Source organism: Protopterus annectens, chromosome 11.part0 (assembly GCF_019279795.1).
Source record: "Protopterus annectens isolate FY-2018-M chromosome 11.part0, PAN1.0, whole genome shotgun sequence".
In the NCBI taxonomy this organism is placed as follows: Eukaryota; Metazoa; Chordata; order Ceratodontiformes; family Protopteridae; genus Protopterus; species Protopterus annectens.
The window spans coordinates 298,903,136-298,915,916 of NC_056745.1; the positions used below are offsets into that span (position 1 = coordinate 298,903,136).

The 12,781-nt window shown below is 43.4% G+C and overlaps 1 protein-coding gene across 2 annotated transcripts in view; it reads right to left on the minus strand.

Moving 5' to 3' along the window:
• Window positions 1-8,355: 8,355 nt before the first annotated feature.
• Window positions 8,356-12,781, minus strand: part of SPX (spexin hormone) — a 381,828-nt gene continuing 377,402 nt past the window's right edge. For both annotated transcript variants that reach the window (XM_044087807.1, XM_044087806.1), the window contains exon 6: window positions 8,356-8,915. In XM_044087807.1, the coding sequence (XP_043943742.1) occupies window positions 8,845-8,915 (71 nt within the window). In that variant the 3' untranslated portion in view covers window positions 8,356-8,844. The remainder of the gene's footprint in view (window positions 8,916-12,781) is intronic.

The following is a 12,781-nucleotide window of genomic DNA, read 5'->3' on the forward strand; positions in this document are numbered from 1 at the left end:
GGACAAGTGCTTCTCTCAGTGTCTCCCCCGTGGGGGGAATAAGGGAGAAGTAGCTGCTGCATTTGGTGTTCATTGGGGTGACAAACAGATCACAGCAAGGCTGTCCCCATTTGCGTAAAATCTGTTCCATGACTTTCTGATTCAGAGACCACTCATGAGGCATCAAGACTACCCTGCTGAGCTTGTTGGCTATCATATTGGTTCTCCCGGGATATGCGTTGTAACTAGAAAGCGTTAGGAAGATATCGCCCACTGCCAAACACGAAGAGCCTCTCGACATAGGGGGTAGGATCTGGTTCCCCCTTGTTTGTTTCTATACCATACCACTGACATATTGTCTGATTGGATTGCTATTGTTCCTAGAGAAAGAAAGTCGTGAAGTGCTTGCAATGCTAGTAGCACTGCTCTCATCTCTATAACAGTGATATGCAAGTGAGCCTCATGTTCTTGCCATATGCCTTGGACTGTCCTTCCTAGATAACGCCCCCTCCACCCTATCTGGGAGGCATCCATGGTCACAGTAGCAATGGGTTTGCAAGGAATGAATGGTCTCCCTATTGTTAGTTGATTGGACTGGATACACCAACGAAGATCCTTTTTGTAAGATTCTGTTAATAAAATGGGATGAGACAGAGGCTGTTGCTGAAGAGACCACTGGGAAAAGAGTAGCCATTGTTGAATTCTCATATGTTATTTGGCTAGCGGAACTAGAGTTATAGTAGAGGCCATAGTTCCTAGAAGTTTGAGCACTGTCTTCACTTTGACTTTATATTGGGGAAGCAGGCTGTATGTCTGTTGTCTTAGATTTTGTATTCTGTCTGAAGGAAGGTGAGCCATCATTGTGACTGTGTCTATTTCTGCACCTATAAAAGTCACATATTGAGAGGGCGACAAGGCAGACTTTTCCCAATTTATAGTAATGCCTAGCTGAGTGCAGACTTGGATAGTTGCATCCCCGGCTTGTAGAAGTAGGTGACTGGTGGTGGCAGTCAGGAGCCAGTTGTCGAGGTACGGAAACACTTGGAATCCAAGATGTTTCAGGTGAGCCGTTACTATCGCCATGCATTTGGTGAACAACCTGGGGGCTGTGGTGAGACCAAAGGGTGGAGCACGAAATTGGTAATGACTGGCTCCCAGCCAGAAGAGTAATGACTCCTTGATGCTCTGTCCATTTTTATGTGCTAGTACGCATCTTGGAGATCTATGCAGCACATCCAATTGTCTTTCCCTAACAGAGGGAGGATAGACTTCAGTGTTACCATTTGGAACTTGGACTTCTTTACTGATTCATTTAACTTGCTGAGATCCAAAATGGGCCTCCAGTCCCCTGTTCGTTTTGGCACTAAAAGGAATCTGGAGTAAGTTCCGAATCCTATCTGGTCTGCGGGGACTGTTTGGATGACTCTCTTTTGATGCAACCTTTGGACTTCTATAGTTGCTTGATCCCTGTGACTGGGTGGAACATCTGGGATTTTCTTTGTTAGATGAGGTGGAAAAGAGAAGGGTATGGAGTATCCTCTGGAAATTATTCTTTGTACCCACTTGTCTTGTGTGATGTTGTGCCAGGCTTCTGGGTACAAAGGTAAGTGACTCCCGACTGGCTCTAGAGAAGCACAGTTGGGCGCCACATCAGAAACACTGATAGGGATGTCCATGAAAGGAATCACGGCCACCCTAGTTTTGCATACCCCCCCCCTGCCTCTGCGGTGATGTCTACCATTATTTCCTCCTCCTCTGCCTCTGGAGAAGGAATCACCTTGCGCATCCGAGGAAAAACTCTGAGATTTTTGAACCACATTTTTCTGCCTCTCTGACCCTTAGGGTATGGTCCAGATGGGACAGAAAAACATACTCTCATGGCAGAGAGAGCTTTCCCTTCCTGCTCACATCTGGTGAGTGTGTCTTTTAACTTTGGTCCAAACAGACAGGAACCGTCAAAGGGGCATTGGTAAATGTAGATTTGAAGGGCTCCGCAAAGTTGCATAAGCACATCCAGGAGTGTCTCCTAAGAGAAACTCCTGAATCCACTGCCCTGCTTGCTCCATCTGCTGCGTAAGATATCAGCCTCATGGAGGAGTTAACAATGGAGTTTAAAGGTAGACAACTGAGCAGTAACCTTTACAGGGACTCCTCCAGTTAAAGTACCTTGGAGACTATCTCCTAGCTCCGTTAGGAGATCTCTTTGAAGCCTAGTGAAATGGGTGAATTCAGTGATCTGAGTGTAAAAGCCACTGAAGAAAAAATACGCTTTCTGTATCTCTCCATCGTTTGAGACTCCTTGTTCAGTGAGTGTACAGATGAGGAAGTTTCCACTAGTTCCTTTTTTGTGGCTGCTGCCACCACCATGGCATCTACAGGCACACCTTTGGTCAAAAATTCTTTATCTTTGGGAGCTGAAAGAAATTTATTGGGCCTTCTGGGGACTGCTTCAATGACATCAGGAGTTTCCTACACCTTTCAACTCACTAAATCTAACAACTCACCGAAAGGTGGAGAAACCCAAGAGGCTGAAGGTTTAGACCCTAAAGCCTTCAGGTACACTGACTCCTCATCAGAAGGGGTGACAGTGGGCCAGCTGCTTCTCTGTTTCAGGATCTCTAGGATATCTACAAAGGAGATATCATCAGAGGACGACCTAGGGGACACTTCTGACTCCTTGAGGTCAGTGTCAGAGGTGATGGACTCATCAGGGGAGTCTACATGCTTCCTCTTTCAAATCCTCTTCTGAGGAGGCTCCTCAGAAGGGTATTCTGGGGAGGTCTCGGAAGACTGGGGGCCACCCAATGGGGGTTCCTGAGGCTGTGGGTCTCTGCTGTCAAGAGAGAGAAATGGTGCTGAGACGGCGGTTGGAGCTTGAGGGGAAAGAGCATCAGTACCCTTATGTGGAGCTGTAGACCTAGACAGCATGCTTTTCATCATCTTGAAGGCAGATCTTTCTGGCTCCGAGGACACCACCAGTTCCGAGGAAACAACACTAGCCCTCGGCTCCAGAGCGATCGACTCTGACACAGATGTAGGATCCGAGCTCAGCCAAGCTGACGCACCGAGAGCTAGGCTTGGAACCAAAGAAGTTTGGGTCCAAGCGCCCCCATCAGGGCCAACTGGAAAGCTTTGGCTCCTAGACACCAAGGACGGCACCACAGGTGTCAGAGTGGAACTCGGCTCTGAGACAGACAGTAGGGGTGCTGGAACTGACGGTTCCACAACAAACAGCACCAATAGCTCTGGCTCCAAAAAAACAATGTGGCTCAAAGGAGGAACAGAAGCAGGTAATATGGCCCTAGAGGGCTCCAGAACCGATTGGGTCAGAGCCGGCAACAAATTTGCTAGCATATATGACTTCAAGAGTCTAAGCACCACTCTCTCAACATCCTCCGCAGAAAGACTCTTGGAGGATCTGGAAGACAAGGTAGGTGATTAAGATCTCTGTAAAATCGGAGATCTGAGTGTCGGGGACACCGGTAATAAATCTCTAGACCAGCTCTGAGGTATGGGTTCAGTAATCGGCTCTGAAAAAGTTGGGGCTGAAACTGAAGTGTCAATGTCAATAACCTTGACCGGCTCTGAAGGCAGTGGAGTCGAAGAAGTAGAAGGTTTGTCCAGTTTAGCAATTTTTTGTGGAGGTCCTGATTCAACAGTCGATGTGGGAGACTGTCTTTTGACCAACTTGACATTCTCTTTTTTTGGAAGAACGAGACCTAGAATGAGATGATAAAGAGATGGCTAAATCCTCCTCGAAGGAAGGTTTAAGGAGACCTTTCAAGATCAATTTGTTCTTGCTTTCCTGGAGAACCCGAGAACTAAAAGAGTGGCAAAAGGTACATGTCTCCTGAAGATGTATGGCTCACAGGCAATAAACACAAATACTATGTCTGTCAGTCAGGGACATTTTTTGAGAACATTTAAGAGACTTTTTAAAACCCAAAGGTTTATGATCTTTAGATTCTTTAGACATATTGTCACAAATACAATCACAAAAGATAAATGTAGAGGATGATAGGAAGAGAGGACAAGGTCTTCTAACTTAAATGGGCCTAGCCCTGCTCAAGAAACAACACACAAGGAAGAAGACAACAGAGGACAAGGTCCTGTAACTTAAATGGGCCTAGCCCTGCTCAAGAAACAACACACAAGGAAGAAAGACAACAGAGGACTAGGTCCTCTTACTTAAATGGGCCTAGGCCTACTGAGGAAAAACAAACACTAGAGAGAAGGCAATAGAGGTCTAGGTCCTCTAACTTAAACGGGCCTAGCCCTAAACAGAGGAGTAGATGAAAAAGAGACAAACAAGCAACAGACAAAGGCTAGGATAGGTCCTAAATAGAAAAAGGACCTATGCCTAAGAAAAAAAATTAGCAATAACTAACACACAGAAATGAAGAGATAACACTAAAGAAAATGCCTGCAGAAGTGACGGCAAACAATTTGCAACAACAATTTGCAATAAATTCAAAAAACACCTAACTAAATTACTACTCGATAAAAAGAAGTTATGTACCTACCATAACGTTCCATGTTAGTTGTCTTCATCTCGCCTTCTTTCTTGCCGGTTGGGATCGGGGATGATCCTCGGCTCCGACTCGGCCATCTTCTATAGCTCGAGAGCTGTTTACTAGCTCAAGGTACCCCTTATCCCATGATGCCTAGTGATAGCTACCCAGATCTCATTTGAAATAGCTAACCCCAGAAGACATAGCCAGAGAATATACCTGTTTATACAAATAGGTTGAGCAGACCTGTCATACTCTCTAAGTCAGTAGAGGAAACAAAGCAGAGAACACTCAGCCAGTGAAAGCAGAACTCCTCTCGGTCCAATAGGACAGGGGGACAGAGGGTGGGACGCAAAACAGAAGGCGAGATGAAGACAACTAACATGGAACGTTATGGTAGGTCCATAACTTCTTTATGTTAAGTTATCTCGCCTTCATTCTTGCTGGTTGGGACAGCGTCCCTAGCACCTACAATCCTGGATGTCTCATTGGAACAGACTCCAGAACAGTGGAACCAAAGTCAGCTCTGCTCCTGGAGATCATATCTAGCTTGTAATGAGAAATAAAGGTATGCGGATTTGCCCACGTAGCAGCTACACAGATAGAATCCATGGGCAACCTAGACTGGAAGGCTACAGAGGTGGCAACGATCCTAGTAGAATGACCTTTCAGTTTGATAGGTAACTCTTTGTTCCTTAGTTGATAAATGAAAGTAATAGTGTGAGACAACCACCTGGATAAGGTCACCTTAGAAACTGGGAGACCTTGTTTGCCCAGAGCATAGGAAAGTAATAGTTGGTCCGACTTCCTTATTTCCTTAGTCCTGTGCAGGTAAAAATGCAATTGTCTATGAACGTCCAATTGATGTAATTTGTAATCTGCCTTGTTGGTGTGATTTGGAAAAAACACAGGAAGGTCTATAGATTGGTTTAAATTATCTTCTGAGTAGACTTTCAGAAGAAACAAAGGATTAGTCCTCAAAGCAACCCTGTCCTTATGAAAAACCAAGTATGGAGGACGGACACATAGTGCCTGAAGTTCAGAGACGCATCTGACTGAAGTAATAGCTACCAGAAAGAGTGTCTTCCAAGATAGAAACGTAATAGGGCAGGAAGCTGCTGGTTCAAAAGGGGGCAGAGTTAAGGAAGTTAATACCAGATTAAGGTCCCAAGGAGGAGGGGGATCTCTCACTGGAGGCCTAAGGAGAGTGGTCCCTCTCAAAAAAGACAGACAGACTGACATGAAAGTTAGAAATGGCTGCTAATTGAACCCTGATTGTAGCAGAAGCGGACCCAGAATGAAAAAGTTGTGCTAGGAATTCTAGAATTTCATGGACTGGGGCTGAAAAGGGATCTATGTTCCTAGCCTCTGCCCAACAAGAAAAATGTTTCCATTTACTAGCATAGGTTTTTCTAGTTGTGAATTTGTGAGAGGAGACAATAATCTCACGTACAGCCGGGGAAATGCTAGGAAGCCTGGGTAGGGTTGGAAGTGGAGTAACCAAGCTGTGAGCTGGAGGGTTTGGAGGGACTGATGCAACCCGCTTGACTGATGAATCAGTAGGTCTGGAATCAAATCCAGAGTCCAGGGCTGATCGAGAAGGTAATGGTGCAGGAACCGGAACCATATCTGTTAAGGCCATTAGGGGGCAATGAGGATAATTTTGCAACCCAACAATATTGCTTTCTGTATGAGTTTTGGAATCAGGGGAAATGGAAGAAAGGCATAAAGAAGTCCCTGAGGCCAATCATAGACTACAGCATCTCTGGGTGAGTGACCTGGAAACGGAAGAAAGGAGAAGTAGTTGCTGCATTTGCTGTTGAAGGGGGTGGCAAAAAAGATTGCAGCAAGGCTGTCCCCATTTGCAGAAGATATGTTCCGCAACTTCCTGATTCAGAGACCACTCGTGAGGCATGAGGATAGCTCTGCTGAGCCTGTCTGCTCTGATGTTGGAACTCCCAGGGATGTACGTCTCAATCAGAAAACGTTGGGAGGAAATCGCCCACTGCCACAGTCTAAGTGCTTCTCGACACAGGGGGTAGGACCTGGTTCCGCCCTGCTTGTTGATGTACCACACCACTGACATGTTGTCTGTTTGAATTGCAATGGTCCCAGAAGGAAGAGAGTCCTGAAGGGCTTGCAAAGCTAGAAGCACGGCTCTCATTTCTAGGACGTTTATGTGCAGATGGTATTCGTGAGGCTGCCAAGTGCCTTGGACTGTCCTGCCCTGATAATGCCCCCCCACACCCTATCAGGAAGGCGTCTGTGGTCACTGTGGCTACCAGAGGGGGCTGAATGAAGGGTCTGCCCTGAGTCACTAGTGGAGAGACCATCCACCAGGAAAGGTGCCTTTTGCATGCTTCTGTAATCATGAGCATGTGAGACATGGGCAGCTGTTCGAAAGACCACTGTGTGAAGAGAAGCCACTGAAGGATCCTCATGTGAAAACGGTCAGTGGGATTAGAAGAATGGCTGCCGCCATGGAACCCAGAGTTTGAAGGACGAATCTGACTTGGATTCTTTTGCTTTGCATCAGAGTTTGTACTTGCTGACGAATTGTAGACACCCTTTTTGGCGGTAGCCTTGCAGGCATGTTCCTTGTGTCTAAGCGTGCTCCTATGTAGGTGATAGATTGACAGGGCAACAAGGCAGGTTTTTCAAAGTTTATTGTAATGCCTAGCTGGGAGCAGATTGTGAGTGTGTAGTCCCTGGCTTGTAGAAGTTGATGACTGGTAGTAGCAGTGAGGACCCAGTCGTCTAGATATGGAAACACCTAGAATCCTTGATGTCTCAGGTGAGCAATGACCACTGCCATACATTTGGTGAACACCCTGGGGGCTGTGGTGAGACCAAAGGGCAGAGCTCTGAACTGGTAATGACTGACTCCCAGCCGGGTAATTATAAACAATAAAACACTGAAAAAATAGAATTCTAGTAAGAAAGTTATACAAAAAACTTTATACAAGCCTGAGCCAGAAAAACGACACCTTGCAGCTGAAGTGGCAAACGAGATCTGGGTAGCTATCGCTAGGCATCATGGGATAAGGGGTAGCCTCGAGCCAGTAAACAGCTCTCGAGCTATAGAAGATGGCCAAGTCGGAGCCGAGGATCTCCTCCGTTCCCAACCAGCAAGAACGAAGGTGAGATAGACAACTTAACATCAAGTGTTACACTATTAATATAAACTACTATTATAGTCAAAGGCTAGAATAGGCCCTAACTAATAGAGGGACCTACATCTAAGAGAAAAAAATTTAGCAATAACTTGCAAACAGGAAGAAGGGATACCACTAAGAAAAAAGGCCTGCGGAAGCGACGGCCAACAATTTGCAACAACAATTTGCAATAATTCAAAAAACACACTAAATTTCTACTAGATAACAACTGTTAAGTTATTGATACTAAACTACTATTATAGTCAAAAACGATCACTATAGAAAACTGAATAATGAAAAAAATTCCAATTTAGCCACAGCCAAGAAAGAGAGCACTTCTGAACTCGTAGACATGGCAAACGAGATATGGGGATTCTTACTAGTGCATTATGGGATACTTACCTTGCCATGAGCAAACTTAAAGACTTCGAGCTTTGTAATCAGCTGAGTCAGAGCCGAGGATTGGCTCCGAACCCGTATGTAAGAATGAAGGCTCGATAGGACTACAGAACATAATGATATACAGACATAGCATTTTACTACTTGTCCAACACATATAGGATTCAGACTATTGGTATTCACCAAATAGCATGATTTTGGAAAAAAAGCAAATATAATAATTGAAAAAATACATTAAAAAATATTTAGAAACTGTAATTATCTCTAATTTCCATATCAATGCAAAGGTTGCTTTAGCTATGATACCTTGAGTCTTTTAAATACAATTTTTTTATTTATTTTTTAAAGATTTACATTCTAGCAAATAGTTTAATACATATAAACACTCTAGATACAATAAAATGAAATGCTCTTTTATGTCAATGTGCATTCAGAAAAAAATTATACTGAGCCATATATTTTATTATACAAAACAACACACACAATTCCATCATTGTAACTACTAGTGCAATGACCATTAATTTTACTCATTTATTAATCTGCAAACCGAACAAAAGGAAAATGTCCTGCTAGCAGTACTGAACTCTTGATCAGACAAGTTAGATGAACTGCCCTGTATATGGAATATGGGGCCATGTTTTGGTTATAAAAATAATATTGAAACTGACTTTGCACTGAAAACAGGGCATGATCTGCAAGCTCATTTCATGAATACCCCAGAGTGCATGATATCCATTTTGCCATAATCCCAGCTCAGCATAGTCTTTTTTATTATGCAAACACGTTTACTTCATGGACTTTCAGAACAGCTGTTTCCTCCAGTTTAGGATATTGTGCAAAGAACCAAACTGGTCAGTTTCATCAGCTTCAACTGCAAGACATCAAGAACATAAATTATTTATGTAAGTAAGTACCAAATCTGAGAATAAGACTGGTTAATATTTACAATGTACAAAGGGGCTACCTGCCATTCCAAACTGTAGAGTAAAACCACAGAAGTTTAATTAACAGACTCCAACTACAGAAAGTATCTTCTAGATTCTATCAACTAAAGTATTATTCTGCTTCTGCAGATAACTATATAGCATTAGCAGTTAAATAATGCTACAGATATTGAAAGCAGGTATAAGCTAGTTTGCTTTTCAAAAGGTGTAGGACAAATGAAAAATCAGCAACTAGAAATACTAGAATTGCACTACAACATATGTATTATTTATTGGCAGCACATTGTTTTACTGCCATGAATAGTGTTCCATAAATGTGTTGAACTCAGCATGATATCACTTCTCATGACAATTGTGGATCCAGGTTAAAAAAAAAAAAAAAACACACACACACACACACACACACACACACACACACACACACACACACACACACGGTTCTATTTCTAAATTTTGAACTTACAAAACGTTGACTTTCTTATGGTTGAGACCATAAGACTGAAGTTTTGAAATTTTGAAATTTAAATAAAAAAAAATAAAAACAAAAAAAAAATCTTTTTTTTTTTTTTTTGCAGGGGTGCAAGCCCCCCTGTACCCCTCACATTAATTAAATATAGCAACTCCAAGATCACACAACAGTGAGGAAAAAGTACAGTTTTGTACCTACCATAAATGTAGATGTTCGAGGATCCACATTGCTGCAGTCCTAACTATTGGGTAGTCCGCTGTCCAGTCGGCCCGAATACCAAAGTATATGGCTGACGTCGGTCAGGGCGCATTAGACTGACGTCAGTACGTCAGGGTACTAATGCGCATGACCGACGTCATATCCTCAGTCTTTTCTTGCCCCAGATGTCAGAAGACCCTGAAAAGATAAGGCCAAAACCAAAAACTCCCAACATATCTGCACCAAAATATATATATATATACAAAATATACAAAATTAGCAGAATATAACCTCACCTACACAACCACCCCTAAACACAGAGGGGAAGGAGGGAGGGTAAATTGGACTGCAGCAATGTGGATCCTCGAACATCTACATTTATGGTAGGTACAAAACTGTACTATGTTCTTCATTCCACATTGCTGCAGTCCTAACTATTGGGTAGAATCCCAAAGCAGAGGTAAGGGAGGCTGGCAAATCATAAGGAAGCAGGAGCTGATAACATGCCTTGCAAAATAGCTGTGGCAAAACCAGCCCTAGACTTAGAGTAGAGAGGAAGGTGGTAATGCTTAGAGAAAGTATGCACTGAACTCCAAGTAGCTGCCTCCAAAATATCCTTAGTTGTCACCCCCCTTAAAAAAGCTGTTGAAGTGGCAGTAGCCCTAGTGGAATGAGGCCTAATCCCAGCTGGAATCTCCTTGCCATGATGGGAATAACAAAATGCAATGCAAAACCCAATCCACCTAGAAATAGTTTGTTTTGACACAGGCTTGCCCTGAGAACTCAAAGCAAAAGAAACAAACAACTGCTGAGACTGCCTAAAATCCTTAGTCCTGCTCAAATAATAACGCAATTGCCTGTGTACATCTAAAGTGTGCAAAATCTTTTCCCCTTTATTTTGGGGATCTGCATAAAACGTAGGCAAATGAATAGTTTGGTTTAAAGCCACACTAGAAACCACTTTAGGCATAAAGGAAGGATTAGTACGTAATGATACCCTATCCTTATGAAAAATCAAAAAAGGCTCCACCGCCATAAGGGCCTGTAACTCAGAAACCGTTCTTGCAGAAGTAATGGCCTACAAAAAGCAGTCTTCCATGACAAGTATTTCAGTTCAGCAGTAGCTGCAGGCTCAAAAGGTTGTAGAGTAAGTTTCTCCAACACAAAATTGAGATCCCAAGCAGGAGTAGGAGCTCTACGTGGGGGTCTTATATTCTTTGCCCCTCTAAGAAATTGCTTGAACAAAGGATGTGAAAACAATGGTGGGTCACAATCATAGTGAGCTGAAATTGCTGCAGCATGAATCTTAATGGAAGAGAAAGACAAACCTTTGTCCAATAACTCAGTAAGATATTGAAGAGCCACACTCAAATTAGGCTCCGAAATCTCCAAATTCTTTGCTGCAGTCCAAAATAAAAATCTCTTCCATTTTTCTGCGTACACTTTCCTTGTACTAGGTCTTCTGGCTTCCATAATCACATTTAAAACTTGTTGAGGAAGTTGAGACCTGCTGTCTTTCAAAACAGAATATGCCAGGCTGTTAGATGAAGAGAGTGAAGCTTGACATTGAGCAGACGACCGTCCTTCTGAGACAACAGATGTGGAATCAAGGGTAAAGGCCATGGAAGCTTCTTTACCAGACTCCTCAGTAATGGGTACCAGTGCTGCCGAGGCCAATTTGGAGCTATTAAAATCATCCTTGGCTTGTCTTGTCTGACCTTTAGAAGCACCTTTGGAAGAAGAGGCAGAGGTGGAAACGCATACACATGAAGATTTTTCCAACTGAAAGAAAGAGCATCCACTTTCCAAGCTGTGTGATGAAACCTCTTTGTGCAAAACTTTGGCAGCTGGTGGTTTAGTGGAGAAGCGAACAGATCTATGTCTGGAGTTCCCCAGGACACTGTCAACTTTTGAAATACATGAAGATCCAGTTTCCACTCGTGGGGATCCATGATTTGTCTGCTTAACACATCTGCTAAGGAGTTCTGTGCTCCCGGCAGAAACCTTGCCTGAAGAATTAGTTGCAAGCTTAGCGCAGTCTCCCATAAAATCATTGCTTGCCTGCACAATGGGTAAGAATGTGTTCCCCCTTGTTTGTTGATGTACCACATGACAGTTGTGTTGTCTGTTAGAATCAACACCTGCCCTGGAAGAAGTAACTCCTTGAAAGCCATTAATGCAAACTGGACTGCTAACATCTCCTTCATGTTGATATGTAGATGCTGTAGTCTGGCAGGCCACTTGTCTTGTATCCACTTTCCATTCAGATGAGCTCCCCAAGCAATGTCTGAGGCATCTGTCGTTAGAATTTGACTCGCCTCTGGCCGGGTCACAGAGAGTCCCTTGTTTAGGTGACATTCCTGAGCCCACCACAAAAATTCCTTTTGAATGCAAGGTATTATTTGAATGACAGTGTCCAAATCCTGGCAGTGCTGTGTCCATACATTTTGAGATACCATTGTAGCTTCCTCATATGCAGTTTGGCATTGGGAAGCACCAGAATACAAGATGCCATGAACCCTAAGGCTTGAAGGACTGTCCTTGCAGTCAGCCCGGACTGAAGAGATAGTTGATGGAAGTAACTGGAAAGATTCTTTTGTTTGTCCGGGGTTAAAAGGCCATCTGGGCTGCTGTATTCAGTCTCACACCCAGAAAGCACATGTCTTGAGAGGGTACTAGACTGGACTTTATTTCGTTCACAGAATACCCTAGGCATCTTAGCACTGCTATGACATATTCCAAATGCTGTAGAAGGTCTTCCTTTTCTTGAGCCAGAATCAGGCAATCGTCCAAGTAAGGATAGATTTGAATTCCTTTTAGCCTGAAGTAAGCTATCACTGGAGCCAGAACCTTTGTGAATACTCTGGGCGCAGTAGATAAGCCAAAGGGCAATGCAGAGAACTGATAATGAGAATTTCCAGCTCGAAAACGCAGATACTTTCTGCAACTTAGTCTTATAGGCACATGAAGGTAAGCTTCCTTGAGATCTAAAGTTACCATCCAGTGATCTTTGCCCAGCAGAGGTAAAAGCTGTTGTAACGTCAACATTTTGAACTTGGGAATGTCCAAATAAGTGTTGAGGATAGATAAATCCAAAATTGGTCTCCACGTGTTCCCCTTCTTCGG